At 45.7% G+C, this 21,129-nt stretch overlaps 1 protein-coding gene across 2 annotated transcripts in view; it reads left to right on the top strand.

The window, feature by feature from the left end:
- The window catches only part of jag2b (jagged canonical Notch ligand 2b), a 38,611-nt gene that overhangs the window by 9,521 nt on the left and 7,961 nt on the right, over positions 1–21,129 (top strand). Inside the window, exons 3-12 of one of the 2 annotated variants that reach the window (XM_034579590.1) lie at positions 6,997–7,051; positions 11,067–11,324; positions 12,396–12,456; positions 14,539–14,669; positions 16,348–16,467; positions 16,640–16,753; positions 16,858–16,971; positions 18,316–18,429; positions 18,869–18,915; positions 19,005–19,166. In XM_034579590.1, the coding sequence (XP_034435481.1) occupies positions 6,997–7,051; positions 11,067–11,324; positions 12,396–12,456; positions 14,539–14,669; positions 16,348–16,467; positions 16,640–16,753; positions 16,858–16,971; positions 18,316–18,429; positions 18,869–18,915; positions 19,005–19,166 (1,176 nt within the window). The remainder of the gene's footprint in view (positions 1–6,996; positions 7,052–11,066; positions 11,325–12,395; positions 12,457–14,538; positions 14,670–16,347; positions 16,468–16,639; positions 16,754–16,857; positions 16,972–18,315; positions 18,430–18,868; positions 18,916–19,004; positions 19,167–21,129) is intronic. The other variant, XM_034579591.1, reaches the window with a different exon arrangement.

The raw sequence follows: 21,129 nt of genomic DNA, 5'->3' as shown, positions 1-21,129 counted from the left end.
CCAGACTCCGTGTATTGAAATAGATTGTGTCTCGTCTGTTAAAGGAAAAACAGGAGTCCTTGTGTTATGATGTTGCAGGTATTCCTGTGGGTGCAGTCGTGCGCACGCCAAAGAAACCTGCTTGATTAACCTCTCTCGAGTCTGAAGTCACATAACACGTGTGACACACGCTCCACTTGCTCCACTTGCTCCACTGTCTGAGGCCGGAATGAATGTTGTGCTCGATGCCAAGTGTTGTTGGAACCATGTGTTTGGGGCATTGCATGGCTTCGATTAAATGGTTGGCAAAAGAGAGATGACCGGAAATGACAGAGGAGACAGAGACGGGGACAGAGGCTTCCAGCTGGACTCAGACTGGGGACATTCCAGCCTTGTGTCACCACTGGGATACCCCCAAAATCTATATATGCACGGTAGAGATGTAGAAAACTGGCAGCATGTAAATATTACATTAATGTTGCACAACTGAAGATTAACCCTGTGACAGAGAAATCCTCTTCACAACACTTTATAAAGTAAAATAAATAATGGAGGAAATCAACTGTATCCTGCAGTAAATAAAGTACTGTCAAGGTCTCGCTTGAATCTGACCTCTCAGGTATAAGTACAACGTGTACCACACAGATCTGCATAATAGATTTGTGTAGTTGTGAGTATTTCCGTTGTCGCTCTGCATGATTAGTTTGAATGCACTGTACGTGTGTGTTGCTGTGGTCCACTGCATCCCCTGCCTCTTGTTAAATGAATGGTGTGCAGGTGCTGCAGGCTCCTTGTGGGGGTAATTAAAGCACGTCATTACATGGGCAGTTAAATTGTCACTTTACTGTTGAACCTGTTTGAAATGATAATGGCGCTCAGCTGGAGGCGGGGACTTGTATTGCTCTCCAGTCTGGCGCCCTGTTGCTTTGGATCAGGAATTAGCCTGTTTAATATTTCTGAAGCGTTTCTATTGCCGTAATGGCTCCGTGACTTCTTGAGGCACATTAACGCCTCAGGGAGTCGTTGACAAATATCCGAGGGTGCACGAGAACCGAGGTTTAACGCAACAGTTTAAGAACTTAAAGTTGTTGCATGCTTCTTTGCAGACATGATGCTGACGTTACAACAAGTGCAGAGTATAAAAAGTGTATTTTTGTGACTTCTAGCCTCGTTAGACCAGTACTTTCAGATAAGATGCTTAAATTCATTAATATATTCATAAGCTTTTCATTTAATTGATGTTGTCCTCTAGTATTTTTATGCAAATGTGAATGTGTTGATGTTTGTGTTGCGTAGTCTTGGATCCTGCTGGTTAATTAGCACCGGGAGGGGAGGGGTTTGTTGTATTGGAAGTGCATGGGTAATGACCCTGTTGGCATAGTAGCGGCATGCTCAATGGGCCGTGTGTGTGTCTGTGTGCGTCTACGTGCACAACCGGTACGCACCAGCCGGCCAAATGCCTTGTCATCAGTGTGACATCTCTTGGCACTGGACTCTGGCAAACTGTGTGTTTGTGTGCAGAACTCGCAGTGGAGATGTGACTGTGTGTGTAACCTGCGTCCACAACCACACGTGTAGTTGTAAAGCTGAACATAAATATTGTGTCGTAATAAAAGATGAAAAAACCACATGAAGTAAAATTAACTTGGCACTTGGTGACAACCGCTGCTGTGAATAGGATGTCTATGTTTAGACTGGAGCACAAATGAGAGCTTATTCTCGGTGTTTACTTCAGGAGTGAGTCTGGCTCACGGGCCCGAGGTGATCCTGTCCTAATCAATCCAACACTTTAATCAGTGTACTTGTAATTTGTCAAGTAAATAAGTCAAATACTCACAGGTACACGCTTCTCAAATGTGAGGAATCTACTACTTTTTCTTGACTTATTGGGAACTATTTCAATACTTTAAAAGATGTTTGACTACTGGGGCTCTAAAAACTGTAATTTGTAATTTAATTTAAAAAAAAAAGTGTAATTGGGTTTGACATTAATTGGCAAACTTGGAAGTGAAACTGGTCAGTTAAGGATCCAGCTTTCAGGTTGTGAAGACGTGCCAAGACTTCATGTAGATACACACATTTGATTCTACTTATATAAATTTGTCAAGCCCCAGTTTTGTCTACCTTGAATCCTGGAGAAGTGCAGCAGCGATCAGTGCGATGTCAGAACGGGTCGAACAAGCTGGATGGGTCTTGTACGACCCGCACTGCCAACATCATCACCGCATTTGCAAGGATTTTTGCCACTGGACATGTTTGATCCTCGCCTCTGAACAGATTGAGGAGCTGGACCAAGAGAGATTTACGTTTGAGTTCGAAAACGTTGCACCTTCAAACCCCCAAACTCTCTTTGCCTTGCTCCCATCGGAAACCTCTCTGGCTGAGGGAGTCTAGGTTTTGTGAAGTTCATGACTCCAAGTATCATTAGTAGTTAATTATACCAAATGACTTCTCTTCCAGTTCGTCTTAATTGATTGTAATAAAATATGCCACTGGGCATTTCAGGGTTGATTGATTTTATTGGACTATCATTCATTCTACGATTCCTCATATTGAGGCAGCTAATAATCCCCATTAAGGACGATGGAGTACCACTGTATAGTTCTGTCTGTAATTTTTAAGATTTGTGTTGGAAGACGGTGCTTTTGTGTCCAGAGACGACACAGCTTGATGCCCTTGCTCTGGAACAGTGTAGACTCAGCCCTAGTAAAACCAAAAGCTGGGATTGACATCACAGATTAATGAAGATTACACGCAGTGATTACTGGCCACGGGATGAATCGTGATGACCTCATGTCCCATCAGAGGGCAATAAATCAGGAGACGTCGGCGGAGAGATCCCTGTGGAGGAGCTGGGAACTGGGAGGTGGACATTCAGGTCACCTCTCAACGACACGGGAAACAGAACTAGCTCAAAGTTACAGACCGCTTTTTAGTGGGAGTGCTCATCTGTGATTTTTATAGTTATTGCATGAAAGACATTGTAAAACATCTACTAGGAATAATTCCCCAAGCTCAGCCAAGATTGGGCAGAAACTGGTCATTCAAGCTTCGGCTCCTCAAACGCAGATGCACCCTTCTATTGATGGCAAGTCGTTGCCAGGCTGGGATCTCGCATGGGATTACACACCAGGCCCGGATCTCACATTCTTGGTTTTCTTCTGATGCAAACACTCACGTCGCCCCACATGCAGAGCGCTGACCCCTCTTTTGAAAAAGGAGCGTGCAGATCCTATGCTTAGTGACCCCAACCTGCCCCGGCTTCCACTTTCCCACTGCCACCTCTCTCTGTTCCCCGTCGATTCTCATTTCAATGGCCACCTTCCACTCACTCATCCGCCGCTCCTCATGGCGTGGGAACCTACACCTGTGGCTCTCCCCAGACCTCACCACTATCTCCTCCTCTGCCTCCACAAGAATGGCCTTTTGTGAAGACCCAGTTGACCCTACCTGGATTCAATAAAGGGACGAGGGCTTGGACCATTTTGTGATGCAAAGATGGCACTTTAGTGTTACATAATGTTGAGAAAACAGATTCCCAGAGTATCTGACACACAAACATCTTCTTTTTTTTTTTCACCATGCCCTCCTTCCCTGACTTGAAAACTAGGATTTCTCTCAGTAAATCCTCTAATCCACTAGGGGAAGGGCCAGGTTGGGTTTTGGAGATTTGACTGACTGAGGATTCTTCACAGTCTCTGATAGTCGTCTGAAATGTTGTTGTATGTTGTGTTGCCTAAAAGGTCAGGTTAATAAATTAGTTTTTTTTTTTTTTTTAAAGAGGTTGTAATTTTAAGACTTTTGCAAGAACCACCGTCTGCTTTTCTTTTCTTTTTTTTAACTTTAGCCATGCAACCGTCCTGCCCAGGCTCAGTTGCACACATGCTGACACTAATTGTCCTCGTGCTGACTGTGTCTCTTCATGGACAATGGTTTTGATTGGGATGGGGGTGAGTTACGGTGTTGGGACAAGGGTCTTTGTTCAGTAGCCTTTCCCCCTTCCCTCCCCCACTTCTCCCCTTTATCCCCCTGCCCATCCACCTATCTTGTTCCATCCATTTGGGCAGCTGTCACTTAATCCAGCTAATCACAGACTGGGATGGTCTGTGGGAAACCAGACAAGTCCGTGGCTTTGCTCAAGCCCAACACACACTGACTCGGGGGACTATTTAACCAAACATTTACAACATGGAGGCATGCGAGCAGGCCTGGCTTTTGGGTAAACCCAAAAGGTCGGGGTCACAATTCGGGCACCTGCTCTTTCTTTGGTCTGTGGTGAGATTTGTCTGCAACACTTGCATAGTCCTGCACATCTTCCTAAGATCGACATCACCCGTCTTTAGGGCCACTTGTAGTTCTTCTTGTGTGCATTGGCATACGCACACACCCACTCACATGCTCAGTCTGGGGCAGCCAGCCCACCCTTTTGTGGCGGGGGGAGGGGAGATGGGTGGAAAGGTCAGAAACCGAGCTACATATCGTGGGATGATCCACGTTCATGTCAAATAATCCATCTTTGAGGCTGCATCTGTTGTGCGTCTAGGGTTGGACGGGTTGGCAGAGCTTCGGGCAACGGCAGCACAAGTTACCGTAGACCGCCTCCCTTTGCCTGAACCCCAAAATCCCCCACTCCTCTAGCCATTCTACTCTCAAACATCTCCTCCACCCCGGCCTCGCTCCGGCGCCTCACGTCTTGCCAGCAGCTACAGCCTCATGCAGCTGCACCACCCGTCGTCCAAACTCTGACCCGAGCCCTTTAGCTCACCTCTGTCCCATCATCTTCCATTCCCTTCCCCTTGTCACCCGTGGTCTTCCACAATAACACTCCCCTCCCCTTCCTCCCGCCACCACCCACAGCCAGACAAGCCTACTTAATCCCACAGCCCAGCAGCAACCAGCCTACCAGCTTGTTGGTCCCCCAGATCAACAACACAGACACACGCACACACACACATGCATGTACGCACACACACACACACACACACACACGCACATGACACACAGACACATTTCCCAATCCCCCTCTCTGTGATTTCTCTTTCCATCAAAGCGACCGCAAGTCCCTCCAACACTTCCCCAATTTGTGTGTTTCTACCACACACCCAGACTGACGTCCTGTCAGTGACTTTACAGTAGAGGTCACGGCAGTCACACTGTGGCTACTACAACTGTCACTGGTGGTGACGTAATGAATGCTATTTAGGTCAGCTGGTTGCCTAGCAGTGCGGCACCAGCTAGATTACTCCTGTGATGCTGGTTAGCTTGGTTAGTGTGTGTGTGTGTGTGTGTGTGTGTGTGTGTGTCTGTGTGTGTGTCTGTGTGTGTTTGTGTGTCTGTTTACTCAGACCAGGGAATTCTTGTATTATTCAATTAACAATTTCCTAATATGCATTTTTGACCAAAAAATCGATTAATCTGGATAATAATGGGAGATCAAGTAAAAACGCAAAGCTTTAGTTGCTGCCCTAATAGCGCCCCCCCCCCATTTTAACAGAGCTAAGGGGACGTCTTCAACAATCCTAAAACCAAATGTATTAATGTGAAAATTGCATAAAACAGAGAAGAAAATCCTCACATCTGACTAACAGCAAATATTCAGTCAGTGACTAATTGATAAAACTAGATTAATGGAATAAAGAAGATTTAAAACTCATTAATTAAAGCAGCGTTTCTGTGACGCTGCTCAGCAGTAAAGCATAACTTGGTGTGAAACCAGATAATCCCCATAGCCACTGATTTACCTCCCAGTCTGACAGCCAAGGACAAAGCCCGGCAGAGTTCATCTCACACAAGCTAATATTGGCAAAGTCACCTTCTTAATGGACACCATTACCTGATGAGGCTTTGTTTTTCCTACGACATGGTGGCGGGCTTTCAGAAATCATGGGGTCCAGTTGGGAGATAAGAACGTAAAACCTTTTGGTCTCGGTAAGATCCAGGACTGTGAACCCAATATTTACTGATCTGTTGGTTCTGGATATGTTGCAAAGTTTATTAAAACATATATTGCAAGTTACAAATCATATAAGATTAATACAAATGCCCAGTGTCTGCCCAGCTTAATGCACCATAGAGAGAAAGCATCCTGTGAACTGGCACCTTGAACTCAATGATCTCTGTATCTGTGGCCTTTCCCTCAGTTGAACTCCGTAATGCCAGCGTGCACACTGCACATGCCTTCATACGTCTACAGCGCAGCCCAGGAAGTTCGGTGTGATACTTCCCTCACATCCTTTCCTCTCCTCGGCAGCTTCTCTTGGCCTCGTCCCACAGTCGTACTCGCGGCATCTCGCTCCCCTCATCTCTGAATCTTTGGGTTTCACCGGCAGCGTAACTCAAGCACATCTCGGGGGAAACGGGGCCAAGTTGCATATACGAGACTCTGTAGTTGCAGTGACATCGATTTTTGCATCATCTCTTTGTGTGTGTGTGTGTGTGTGTGTGTGTGTGTGTGTGTGTGTGTGTGTGTGTGTGTGTGTGTGTGTGTGTGTGTGTGTGTGTGTGTGTGTGTGTGTGTGTGTGTGTGTGTGTGTGTGTGTGTGTGTGTGTGTGTGTGTGTGTGTGTGTGATGAAGAGCTGCTTCACCATGACTACAATATCTGTTGCAAGCACAATTAATGTTACTTATTTGTAGGCGAGTGGAACAAGAAACGAGCTCACTGAGATAATTTTGTTATGCTAATTGAGATCCTGCATAACATTAATTCACACCAGATGCATCTTGAAGAAGTATTGATTTTGATTCTTAAAGAGGGTTATTGAGTTTCCTCATAATCCTGTTGTGTGTGTGTGTGTGTGTGCACGCTCATGCAGTGTTGTGTTAAAGTAGCACATTGACACAGTTGATTATACCTCCCACTATATGAAGGCTGAAGTTTCACAGATCACAGTTGCAGCCAAACAAAATCAGCAAGTGGACAAAGCCAACAACAAACTCTTCAGCCTTGTAGTTGCAGTTATATTGTCGTATATTATATCATAATCATAATCATAACCGTTTCTTTCTTTTTTCTGCAGCGGACGTACACGTTGATTGTGGAGGCCTGGGACTGGGACAACGACACACGAAGCAGTAAGTCTTAACTTAGAATCTATGTCAATGCTGTGGCTTCTACTTTAAAAGCTCTAACTTAAGTTTTATCGCGTTATTACAATGATTTTTATCGTTGTAGCACAAATCTCAATACTTTGAAGAAATCAAAATTACTTGAAACCCCCCTGCCCCCCTATAAAAATATTTTTTGGCCATTTCTCCACTTCAGTTTCTCATCAGGTGACACAATAAGTCTGTATTGGACGGCAGTAAATTGTGCGTCTGTGATTTTGACAGTTAATATACAAATACACAAGGGCTTTATTTGGAATCTGCCGCTGACCGTGATGATGATTTTGATTCTATCTCATGAGCCTTTTCGAAGGTTTCTGAATATTTAGTTGACTTTGTAGGTAGCAGGTTGAAAACATGCTGAACGTTATCCCTGAGACGCCTCCTTACAGAATTCAAGCCTTCTCCTCAGCAATGTTGGCTCTGGCGGTCGGTGCTGACCAGCTGTATCCTGTTTTCCTTTGGTTGTGTCCGCTGGGTGGACTCCTGGACAAAACCCCTTTTTCCCGTCTGAGCAGTAGCACAGTCTGGGAGGAAGAGGACCCTCTGAGGACCAAAATGTCTGCGTGGACGCAGCTTTGATCTGCGGAGACGGGAGCATTTTTCACGAGTCTCAAATGCCTTTTTCTGTTACACGCACCTATCGGCATGAAGGTGTTTTACACACTGAACCAAACTGTCCTCGCCGGTCCAAACCTGCACCTTATTTATAGGAGGTCATTACATCCTGTTTTGTCCATAACATCAAACGCATTTCCACTCGCGTCTTCAGACAATGGAGAAGAAATAGATTTTGACATCACAGCTCTTTTATTAGACCCGTTGCATTCCTTGTGTAGTCTCCTGCTCCTCCACTAATCCTGTACGTTTACAGTAATTAGCTCCGATGCTTCTGGTTGATATAAGACCTAAGTGTTGCTTGTCCAATTGATTTCCTGCTGGCGAGAAGCACTTCAGTCTCAGCCAAATAGCTGTAAAGAGTCAAACTAGATGTTTTCAAGGATGCAAGACACAAGAAACACTAATTTAACACTTAATTTAACACAAATATTCTTCCTTTTGTTAGTTTAAACGTGGAAATGTTGGAATTTGACCTTTCAGAGCGAGTTCATCGGACTCTGTTGCATGATTTTCTAAAGCTGAACTGAAGCTGCTCTCGGGTCACAGATGTCTGCTGACTTCAACCTTGATGTCATGGGTTCAAGAAACACAAACGTCTGGAACAAACGCTCCTTTCAACCTCTGTGGAAGATGACAAGAGAATGTGATTGTTGTAGAAAACGCCTTAAAGGTCACAGTGAGTTGCAGCAGCGGCTGAAGCCTTTGCCTGACAGGCGGGTCGAGCAGGTCACACTTGTTTGTGTTTGGCGGATGTTATTTTGATGCATCACGACACAGATATTATGTAAATAGAAATCATTCGCTGGGTTTATGCAATTCCCGATTTAAAGACGGTTTGATTCTAAAAGCCTGTAGAAGTTCATATGTATCCCACGCTGCTTCACGACATCGCCAAACTAGGACTTTTGTTGTTTTTGATTGAGAGACCCCTAGTGGCCAAAGTTACATATTGTATGTTCAAATACAGTTTCTGTGCTCATTGGTTGGGTCACAACGAGCTCATGACTAAAATCTTCATGTTACCTTAAATTATAATGATCCTAATTAGTTTCTTTAAAAGAGGTGATTGGAGACCCAACTGGGCTCGGACTGGGAATTTGTGTTGGCAGACACTCAGAATGAATTGGTAGCTTGAGAGAAGAATTCAAATAGATGCAAAGAGATGTGGTTTTAGCCGTTTGGGTCATTCTAAGGCCTGGATGCTGCTGGTTTGCGTGAGAAGCTTAAATAAATGGAAACGAGGCTCCAGTTTTCTTTGCCTCTGCTGTCGTCTGCAGAGCTTTGACTTGCTGCTTCCCTACAGTCACATTATCAGCAGACGTGGTTGTTTTTACTCTATAGTTATGGAGACAACCACCTCACTGATGTGGCTCAACTGAAAACTGCAGGTTCAGATCCTTCTGCATCTGGATGTTTGAAACATTGACCCTATTCTAGGAATTTTGTAAAGGTTAGAACCATTTTAAAGTTGGCAGCTGTAGCTGTGGGACCATATCCTGAATAATGAGTTCAGGACTGATGGAGGTAGCTGTTTCCTGCCATTCTTGAAATGCACTGCAATCTGCTAATGATGCAAAAGGTTTGAACGGTTCTTTGTCCCGTGAGGTTTTCTTTTCTGCACAAAACGAGAGATACAAGTGGAATAAAACTTTGACCTACAGCGTGTCTCTGTGAGAGACTTGAACTCTCCCAGTTTTCTGGCCTGAGTCAGCAGCAACCTCATGTCTTGTCCTACGTAAGAGCCTGTTGGTCGGTCAGTGAGATTCCTCTCCTCCAGCGTCATGTCCTCCGGTGTGCCTCTCTTCCCTTCCCCCTGTGTTCTCAGGAAAAGCGGGCCGGCTGTTTTCCTTGTGTTTATCGAGCAGGAAGTGGAGTGGACTGGGCGGCCGGGCTCAGTGTTTAGACACCGAGGTAGCAGAGCCCGGCTTGGGCCTGGAGCCCATTGTTCTCTATCTGGCAACTGTTATTTCTGTTATTGTTGCTTAATTCTGTCTGACATTGTGTCAGTCCCCAGCAGAGGAAGGTGTGTGTGTTGCGTTGTGTTGCATTGCGTGTGTGTGTGTGTGTGTGTGTGTGTCCCGGCTTCCTCACTTCAAAATGTCTATGGTGCATTGCAGTCCAAAGCGATGGAGAAAAGGAAATCACAGACCCCCTATTTCCACAGAGATTGTTCGCCAGCTTCGATCCCACTCGGATAAAACCACAATACCAGATTCGCCGGTAACGCTCATATTGTATAACTCAGCCCAAGGACTCACTCGTTAAAAACAGAGCTTTAACAAACTGGAATAACTTACCCCTTAATATCTGCTTAATTATAAAGAATCTGCAGAAGCATTTATAGGCGTAAGAACGCAGACTGAATAGTAGGAGGATTCCTGTCCAGCTCCATATGAGTTTTATATTTCTCACTCTTTTAAATTCTATTCAAATGTATGCACCGTGTTGTCAGCTTTGATGTACATGTATGTAATTAATGTAATTAATGTTTGCAGCGAGCCACACAGAATCAAACCGTGTTTAATGAGGGTGTCGGCGAGCAAGAGGCTAAATGTTACCGTGCACTGGCAGAAAGATCAGAGGCAGCGGTGATGTGAGCCGTCACCAGAAAATAGATCAATTTGCAGACGATGCATTTCAATTGCATACTTAAGATTCAGTGGATACTTTCCACACAGACACAGACACACACATTGTGATATAAAAGCATCCGTCTGCTGAATATCAATGCAACTGCATTCTTTAGAGAGGCCGTGATTATACGTGAGATTAAAAGAGACTTCACACCGTTTCTCAGTGTTTGCAATAACTCATGTTTATCACCTCAGTGGCTGCTGGAGGCCCGAGCTGTGTTTGACTGAGAGCATTTAGCTGTTCACTTGAAATGTTTGGTTCACATCGAATATATATATGTTCATTATCTCTGTGAAAAATGCTTCTGTTCAATATTGGAGACATAATTACACATTTTGGGAAATGCACTGGAGTTTTGGAGACACTGTGAGGTTGCCGGGCAACCAGCTGGGCTAATTGCTCAGTTATGTCTCCGGAGATGTTATTGGTGGTGGTTGTTGTTGTTGCTTTTCTCACTTTGTTTTAATTGTTGGATTCATATGAAACAATCAATCCAAAAGTAGCTTTTCACCAAATATCTCTTTTATTCATACAGCACTTTGTCACAAATCACAAATTTCCCTTCAGGAGATTTAAAATCTGTCCTGAGGATTTTAATTTGGATAATTCAGTTGAAGAACTATGTATATGCATTTGGTTAATTATTCCTTTATTATGCATGTGCCAACGAGGTCGAATTTGCTCTGTGTTTGAATCTGAATCGTTTCGTCTTCATCTTTTGTTTCAGAGGAAGAGGAGCTGCTGATCGAACGCAGCGCGCACACCGGCATGGTGAACCCCGGTGACCCCTGGCAGACCATCCCGCACGCAGGGGCCGTGGCTCGCCTCACGTATCGTATCCGGGTGCGGTGTGACGACAACTACTACGGCAACAAGTGCAACAAGCTGTGCGTTCCGCGCGACGACTACTTCGGGCATTATCGCTGTGAGCCTTCAGGGGCTCAGGTGTGTCTGGACGGCTGGATGGGAACAGACTGTTGCACAGGTGAGCTGCCGGGACCGGAACGTGTCCATGTCCCAGACTCGGTACCGACAGTTACTGTCCAGGTTCATGAAGACACTGAGATGTTGTCTTGTTTGATTGACCAATAATTAATCTACAGCTGTTTTGATAATCAATTCACCATGTTGCTCATTTCCCGGCTCCAGCTTCTCAGATATGATGGTTTGATACTTTTCTGTGTTTTTGGACTGTTTGTCTATAAAAAAACTCCATTAAACTAAAAGTTAATTTGCATTTTTCAATATTTCCTCAACAAAATGATTAATTGAGAAAATAATCCTCAGATTATCAATTATTAAACTAATCACTCTTCTTCTTTCTATCAACAAAGTGTAAATTAACTTTCCACAGAAACAGAAATAACTCTAATGGCTCTCGGTAGATATTAGTTTGATAGTTAACATCAAGTTGTCCAAACTCATTGATCCCAGCACCATAAATATATGTGATTTACTACACGAGTGAATAATGGTTCAGGGACCAAAACCAACAATCTCCAATATTTTCCAATTTACTGGCCTTCAAATTCAGAAGATTATTTGGTGCTCAATATATCAGCCAATAAAAATTCCCATCAGTTGCTGCTCTATATTTTGCAACGGGATTATTGCAGATTATTCGCTGCATGTGTAAAGTTGTTATTTATGATCCCACAGTCGTGTTAAAACGTTGCTGTTGAGTTGGTGGGTGGTGATGGAGAGAGAGTGGGGGGGGGGGGCCTCAATAAATCACCGGACTGACCTCGGGAGTCGAAGGTTGAAAAGAGGAGGGGAGTGCAGAGGTGGCTTTTAAGAAGAAAGGGGGTCGTGTTGTACATGCAGGCCATAAAGTTGCCCCCCCCGCCCACCCTCCCCTGGTCAGGGTGCCATGAATTCTCACGTCGTGTTGCACTTGTTAGAAAGACGGCAAACAAACCTCCCACCTCGTTGCACCTCGTTGCCTCCCTTTCTCTTCTGAAAACGTAACGATGCACGTCTCCTGATAGGATTTAAAAAATCATGTTTTAAGCTGATTCTCTCTCTTTCTCTCTCTTCTTGCCTTTTTATTTTCTAGCAATCTGCAAACAAGGATGCCACCTGTTACATGGCGGCTGCGCTGTCCCGGGGGAATGCAGGTACGAATATTAACTCTTTCTTTTATACAGAAATAGTTTATTTTTTATTATCTCTGCAGGATCTTCTGGGCGATTAATATCTAAGCAAACATTACACTCCCTGCTCCTGTGTTGTTCGTGTTGCCTGTCTTTTGAAATCGATAATCGGTTTCTGTAAAAAACAAAAGTGCAGCAGTGTTTGACTTGCACCCTTCAGTTTTTATCTAAACGCCTGCGAGAGGGATTTCAGATGCCAAACCGAGACTCTTCACTTGTCGGAGCCTGCTGCGTTTTCCTCTGCCAGCCTTTCCTCCCCTCGTGGGCATCTCCGCCTCGGTTCAAAAGAAAAGGGCAGCGCCGCGCCTGCCTCCTTGTATTTTTAGCCGCCCGAGGTCCTCCGCTGAATACCAAGCATCTTGTCAGCTCTGGGCGGCTCGGGCCTGAAGAGAGGGACTCGATGGTGTGTGAATTTGACCACTGTAAACGTGCTGGGAAATCGCCACGTTCCCCCCCCCCACTCCCCAATCCGCATTGCAGTCCCGCTTGAAGGGCAGGGGGCAGAGGAGGAAATGAATATCCCACCGTGTTATGTACATTTCCCAAAAGTGGAAACGAGCGTTAGATAAAGCGACGCGGAATGGCCCCCGTTGCTCAGCGCTTCCAGGATGTGGTGCATCCCGTCGTCATTTGGAAACCCCCCCCCACCCACCCACCCACCACCTCCTCCCACCTGCCGGATGCAAAGAGACACTCGCCTCCCCGTTATTAGGAAAAAAGGTTTTTGGCTCGGAGCCGGGGAACAGCAGGGGATGACCAGCTTTAGGAAGCTGTTACACATTTTTTTTTGTTTTGTTGCGACGACCTCGATCAGCCGGCTACATCCTTATTCCAGTTCGCGGACCAGACAACGGAGGGAAGCGCCTTGTTCTTATGAAATGTCAAGTTGCAGTCAACAGGAAAGGGTGACATGAATGGAGGAGCAGCAGTAAAGACTCTTCCTGCAGTGGCATGAATTCAGTGGAGCTTCAGGTCCCAGAAAACTGGCATTAAATCCTCTGCCATCTCCTTTTCATTCCCTTTATTCCCTCCCGGCTTTATGGGCTTTGCCCCATTCGCCGCCGGCTTTTTAAGAAACACAAAAGCCGGTACGTGCCCGTTGTTACGAGTTTTTTATGAGCACACATTCGACTTGTTCTGGCATATTTGTCGGAGGCTTGCCGTGTCCCAAGAATCCATTTGGGCTAAGCGGTGCAACACATTTTTTTCACCGCTCTGAAAACATTTAGCAACCTTTGACATGTCAAGATGCTGGAATCCGACGAGAAAGCAGCATCGTGCCCGTACCTGTACGTGTTTGATGAGTAAACACGATATCAGTGACTCCTCCGGAGCTTAGAGGGACGTGTTCAGGTTTCCTCTCCCAAGTTCTGCTGGTGTTATTCCCACATTGCTGTCAGACTCCATGCAGCTAATCATGTGCAGTGGAAGAAGAAGCATGACAAGTATTCCCCGCCGCCCCTCCACCCCGCTGCCGGAGAATGGCAGTGATTTCTGAAGGCAGAGGCAGCGGTGCCGTCTGCAGGAGACTCAAAATAGCAGTCAATTGACAAGACAGCTGGCTCGACGACACCGCAGCCTTCGAATAGCCGATTGCTGTCATGAAGCTGCAGGCAGTGTATACACACTGCCGTCTCCAGCCCCCCCCACCCACCAGCCCCGGCTCCCAGACTCCAACACAAGCACTGGAGCCGCTGGAAGTATTCTTAACCCCTCCTGCCCTGGAATCTTACCCTCCACCGAGATTAGTCGGCAGGAGGCGTCTGGACGGGTGGACGAAGGGAGCAGGTATAATCTTAGGTGCAATGCCACTGTTGGACATGTTGCATTCAAGGGTTCACTTCCCTTTTATAGAGCCTGACTCGTATATCAGCTGGCAGATGATATTTTTGCCAGTAAACACCGATGTGAACAATATCATCATATATCATTAACATTATGTCCTTTAAAGTTCAGGAGAATCATCATTCAAAAGAAAGTTTAACCGTTGGTGATAGAAAAAGTGCAAAAGATTAACGGTGATGTTTTGGAATCTGTGTTTGACAGCTGTAACTACGGCTGGCAGGGCCAATTCTGTGATGAATGTGAGCTGTATCCTGGATGCGTCCACGGGACCTGCAACCTGCCCTGGCAGTGCAGCTGTGAGAGGAACTGGGGCGGCCTGCTGTGTGACAAAGGTATGAAAAAGTTCTGTCCGAGGGTCACACAAACTACTGAACTTATTTCCATGAGACTTGGTGGAGGGATGGGGCGAAGGAAGAACCCTTAAAAAGTTTGAGGCAGATCCAGGGATTTTGCCAGATCTCCCAGGGAGTAAGTCCTGGATCTCGATGAAAGAAATCTGACACATTAATGTGCCTGATATCTATGAGTTTGTGCAATTTGGTGCAGATCCAAATGAAAATGTGGATCTATCAGATTTAATGTGGTTTCATAAGGTAAAAGAAGACGCTGGCACAGTCTTCACCTTCATCCTGCTCGTCCCCTCCAGCTACAGTTGTCTGTACTCGATGAGTCACGAGCGACTCGGAGCCGAGATGAGGCAATTTGTCATCACTGAAAATACTGTAACAGTAATGCAGCAGGATTACAAACTACAGAACTGAATTCCATTCAATCTAGTAGAGGACTGGACCCAAGAAAGAACCCGTCAGATTTTGAAGCTGATATATTTATTTTTCCACTTTCTTAAACATGGCCAGGGATGAACTCTCAGAGTATAAGTTAGTTAAATAATCAAGTAGTGGACTTACATTAATTAAACAGTATTTGATTATCGATTAATTGCCATTTTTCCATAGAAACAACAAACTTTTCTTCTTTGCTGCTTCTCAATTGTGAGAATTTGTTACCTCCACTTTTGTTTTAAACTGAAAGTCGTCACCGAGCCTCTTCCATAGAGTTTGATGTGTTTATAGAAAATGTATTTTAGATGTAAAAAACCGGCCTCATCATTAATATGTATGAGTGGGAGACCTTCATATGAGGTCTGGGTTCTGCAGCTGGATAGTTTTACTGCCCGTGTGATCCGAGCAGCAGCAGACACTCGATCCCCCCCCCACCCTTCGTCACCGAGGGCTCTTCAGGGGATGAGAACGGGTCCTAAGATCCCGAGTGGAGACAGATCCCTGCTCATTTATTTACCAGCCTTTTACTGTGACCTGGCCCTCAGCCTAAGGATGGCGTGCAGGAGTCCGATAGGGGAGCTTACTCTGTACGTGGCGTGGAAAGAAACTGCAGATAACGAAGGAACAGAGGTAGAAGTACTGTTACTTCTTAGTGTGAACACCTCTGTACTGAACCTCCGTCATAATGCAGTGCAGCAAAGTGGTCGAGTCTGACAAGCTTCCTGGGATCCTCCGGCTACCGACCGGATAAATGGTGGAACGAGCAAAGAGCCGTCTCACAGGCTCGATCCAATTAGTCCGAAGATGCAGTTGCTGCTGACGCTGGAAGTTTTCTCCTAGTTTTTTTAAAAGTGTAGATGCAGGAGTTTATATTTTATCTCTCGTCCCAAGGTGCACTATTTAAAAAGACGCTCGTACAGCAAAATAAGTTTGTTTTAACAGTTTTCATTTATTATACAGGGTGCATGTTACCTGGCTAATGAGGGAAACTATGCATTTTAATACAATTGTACTTTTTAGTGGATTTAAAATCACCACTCACGATCAAACCCACATGTTTTTGGGCAGAATACACGGTCACTTCAGTTTATTGAATGTTAAACACATCGTCACATCCTGTATCTCCATAAATAAGTGTGCAGAAAAAAGCTGCATATTTAAATTTACAATTCAGTCATGATACTAATCTGTGTTTTAAATGCATCGTCTCTCTCCTGGTCTCCTCCAGATCTGAATTACTGCGGTCGCCACCATCCTTGCATCAACGGAGGAACCTGCCTGAACACCGAGCCGGACGTGTACCACTGCTCCTGTCCACAGGGCTACTCCGGCCAGACCTGTCAGATAGGTGAGTGGGGGGGGGAATCACACTAGAACCTGCTCGGCTGTTTGAGGATGATTCTTGTAGTAATTTGAAAGTTGCAGGAAAGTTAATATCAAAATAATGACAGAAAATGAAGAAGATGAATACATGAGTCCTGTTTTATTTTGACCGTGTCCTCCTCCTCTTTTTCTTTCAGCCGAACACGCCTGTGTCTCCGACCCCTGCGCCAACGGTGGCACGTGCCACGAGGTTGCCACGGAGTTCGAGTGCCAGTGTCTGCCAGGTTGGGAGGGTCCGACCTGCGCCAACAGTGAGTCGCCTCGCCCCTTCCAGTCTTCTCCTCTCTTTCTTCACCCTCCGCTTCTGCATCATTGTGTTCATGTTCGTAACATTCGACATGTTGTGTTTTCTCAGATTTGGACGAGTGTGCGTCCAGCCCTTGTGCTCAAGGGGGAACCTGCATCGATGGGGAGGACGGCTTCAAGTGTGTGTGCCCGCCGCAGTGGGAAGGACAGACCTGCCAGATCGGTGAGTGTTCAGTCCGCGTGTGGACGCACACGACAGTTCGCTTGTTCTTAAAACCAGTAAATTCCCCCGAGGCGCAGCAGACAGCCTCACTCACTGTCCTGGATTAACTGTATTTTGGGATTAAAACTGCAAACCAGCGACCTGAGCCCCACGGCCTCAGTGCACATTTTAAATGTCCTGGATGAGCCGGCAACACCCCACAGCTCAGAGTGTGAGTGTGTGTGTCTGTGTGTTTGTGTGGTTGTTTTTTTTCTCAATGACTTTACCAGCTACTAGTGCGTCTATATTCGGCGGTTTGTTAGTCACTGGCGGCGGAGCTCGTTTCTATGTCGCTCACATCCCAGCAGGCGGACGTGACCAGCACCGAGCCAGGAAATGGATTAGGACCGGTAAACAAAGTTGGTGGGTGTGTGTGGGTGGAGATAGGAAAGAGATCCCAAGAGTTCAGTGTCATCTTACCAGCTCAGATCTCGGTTTACGGGCAGCTATTGGCCTCCTGTCTTACCTGGCGATTGGTGTGTGTGTGTGTTTGTGTGGAGTGTTGGGTTTCACACAGAGAGAGAGAGAGAGAGAGGACAGGTGTGTGTGTGTGTGTGTGTGTGTGTGTGTGTGTGTGTGTGTGTGTGTGTGTGTGTGTGTGTGTGTGTGTGTGTGTGTGTGTGTGTGTGTGTGTGTGTGTGTGTGTGTGTGTGTGTGTGTGTGTGTGTGTGTGTGTGTGTGTGTGTGAACACAGCAGGACTCCCCGCGGAGCTACCCCCCACCCCCACCCCTTACCAATCCACTACCCCCTCAACCATTTGAATATTTAAGCAGCAGTGCTTTTCTTTGGTTTGCTCCACACCGATATGTTTGTCACAGACAGAAATGAAATCGAGTGTTTTAGCCGCGTATCAGAATAAACGACCATTCATGTTCACTCGAGTTTACCGAGTAGAGGCAGCACGGTCGGCGTTCTGGTGACTCACCGCCGGTAACTGCAGCTGATTGTGTTTTTCTGGAAAACCATTAGAGGTGTTGAGTGAAATTACTGTTTGGTCTCTGAGGCTCTTTAGTCATATCCATTCATATTGTACTGTATGAATAAAAAATGTAGAGGAAGACATTATCCTCACACTGTCGTACTGTGTTATCTTAGTGATTTTTCTAGTAACTACAGAACTATGCGTATATATTAGTATTGCAGTATATAATAACATACATGGGGTAAAGGATTCCAACCATGGCACCTTCCCTTTATTTCATTTTTGTGTTCTTGAGGCTGTAAAGTCTGCGTTTTCCCGTCTTGCCTCCCTCGGCTGGTTTCTACTGACGGACTGGGTCTCCCTCTACTTCCTGCCTTCACAGATAGGAATGAGTGCGCAGAAAGTCCCTGCAAGAACGCTCACGCTTGCAAAAATTTGATTGGCGGATATCTCTGCAACTGTTTTCCGGGATGGTCTGGACAAAACTGTGACATCAGTCAGTATTTCTTCCTCAGAATCACTTCATCCTCTTCCTCTGGCTCTTTCTCAACTGACCACTCCCCCTTCCTCACTCTTCCTGGACACACAACATGCGTGTGTCACTTCCCCCCCACCCCCCCCTCACCCACATGTTGTAACCAGTTCATTTCTTGGGAAACCAAAGCTCCGACGCTGACGTCTGAAACCTGCATGAACAGTTTCTCTCTCTGGATCCACTGCATGCACAGGTCCACTCTACAGGATCTGTCTGGCCTCACTAGTTGTTTCCTTTCCAAACTTTGACTTAATCTGTGCACCTCCCACTTTGTAGAGTTCACCTAATGATTAACGAGGTGATCACGTGGGCCTTCTTTTTAATTCCCACGTGAAAATGTTTGTCTTTTTTTTTTGGGGGGACAATTTAAATTAATGTAAAATGTTGGCGTCCTCCTCAGAAGTCAGCGGTTGCCACGGTCGGTGCCAGAATGGAGCGACGTGCAAGGTGCGGCTGATTTCATTTTTAACTTCAATATGATTCAAGCATAAATAGTTCCGCCCTTTGACCCTTGACCTTTCTGTCTGTTTCCTCAGGGTAACCACTGCCAGTGTCCTCCAGGCTTCGCAGGCGCTCACTGTGAAATCCAGAGGAACAAATGCGACAGCGCTCCGTGCCAGAACGACGGCCAGTGCCACGCGGTGTTGGACGGCTTCGTGTGCGAATGCCCGCCCGAGTTTGCAGGACAGCTGTGTGAGGTGGGTCTCGGGTTCCACGTGTCCCAGCATTAAAGAGCGAGAGATGCAGGGAGAGTATATGAGGCGGCGGCGGTAATGGGATTAAAGCAGCGACACATTAGACATGTAGAAAATGTTTACTGTGGTTGACTGTGGGAATCCAAACCAAAACATCATGATGATATACAGTAAGGGTGAGGTTGTGAGTTGGATTCCTGCTTTGCTCTCAGTTTCCACAGAAGAAAAACACACTGTGAAACCAACATGTTGTTTGAAAACATGTCAGTAAAACATGAGGGTTTTTTCTGATGAGCTGACAGAATTACCAACGTTCACAAAATCTTTTATTTCTCAGCTCCTAAAGCAGATGGATGAAATTTAAACATTTGATATCTTGATCAATTGGCTCTCATTGTAAATCAATGCCTCCTTAAGACTTGCCCAGTTCCCCCTCTTCTTCCTCCTCTTCCTCCTCAAACACGTCTCAGTCACATGTTTTGAAACCCGTTAATCATTTAGTAAAAACAAAGCACCTCAGTTTATATGAAATGCAGCAGGTTGTGTTGTTTGTGGAATAATCTCACACCACAGGGCTTCATGCTATCATCAGAAATCTGCAGTGGGGGGGGGGGGGGGGGGTATACTACCCCAGAACAATTTAAAAATACAATACAGCTGCTAAGGTGAAAAGTATTAATAGTTCCTTGACAGCCACTTGGCTTTTGGAAACTTGTAATAGCGTGTAAATGCAGTAGCCGTTCTGACCCCGTCCTCCGAGCCAACTGTCAATGGTAAACTCAATGTGCCAAATACTTGCGTAATGCTGATTTATTTATTTTGCTGCGAGCGTCCGTTGTAAATCAAATGTGTTCTTTGACACAGACGTTACATGCCAGTGTCCCCGCTGCAGCCTTTCTACATTCGAGGCGTGTGTTTGAAGTTTTAAAGTAGGTTAGCAGCGAAGGAAAGCGACACTTCACCGCGTCTCCTGGGCCCTGAATGGAGGACATTGCTGGTCAGGAGCCAATCCTGATTTAGCATCTCCACTATAAATATGAGCCTCCCTGAATGAGGTGATGCTGGAGCTCTGCCCGCGTACTACAGACCTCTGATGTCTGCGATGGCACGGTGCACATTCCTGCTCTGCTTTCCTATGTTGTCCTGTCAAATCTGGTTCAGACTTTCATGTCATTCAGAGCCACCATCAAGTCAAGGTTTTAATTTTGATGAATCCTTTATGACCATATAGGATTGGCCAATAAAACGGTGTCATTAACTATCACAATATAATCATTATATATATATAGTTTATACATTGTGCAAACACAGCAAGGAAGTATAACGTATAATTGTGGTCAGTCACAAATGTACATTCTAAGATTTCTCTCTTGCTACTGTTCAAAATGTCACTGTGACCCGTGAGTGAATGTTTATAGACACTTGTCCTCAGAGAAGATCCTCAGACCACACACACACACACACACACACACACACACACACACCAGTGGTAAAGAATAAGTAATAACTTTCTCTGACAGTCGGGGTAAAATAAACCGAGACCTCAGACTGTTGTTCTCCTCCGACTCCCCGGTTCAGCACCTTAAATGGTGACGGGGTGCACCCCACAGTTTACACCCTGTAAGCTCCTGTTTACATGAACTGAGAGGGTTTCACTCTGACCTCTCTATTGCGGCACGTTGGAAAAGACAAAATATGTCACCGTGGCCTCCAGATCAGTTCTTTGTGTCGTGGTGGTACGAGCGATGATTTATCTTTATTATATTCTCTCCGCGTGACGTCGGACTAGAGTCAATATTTGCCCTCGCGGTGGGTTGTCGTCCTCTCGCCTGCTCACTTTCTCTTTCCCCTTCTCCTCCTCGAGGCGTCTGTCTCAGAATAATCTTTCGAGATTACGCAGGACGACGAAGATGTGAAACCAAAAGCGTGGATCCCCTTGATGAGCTTAGGGAATGTTTCTGAAGCT

This window comes from Hippoglossus hippoglossus, chromosome 24 (assembly GCF_009819705.1).
Source record: "Hippoglossus hippoglossus isolate fHipHip1 chromosome 24, fHipHip1.pri, whole genome shotgun sequence".
Taxonomy (NCBI): Eukaryota; Metazoa; Chordata; class Actinopteri; order Pleuronectiformes; family Pleuronectidae; genus Hippoglossus; species Hippoglossus hippoglossus.
The sequence above is the reverse complement of the archived record's forward strand: the minus strand, read 5'-3'. Positions and strand labels throughout refer to the sequence as shown.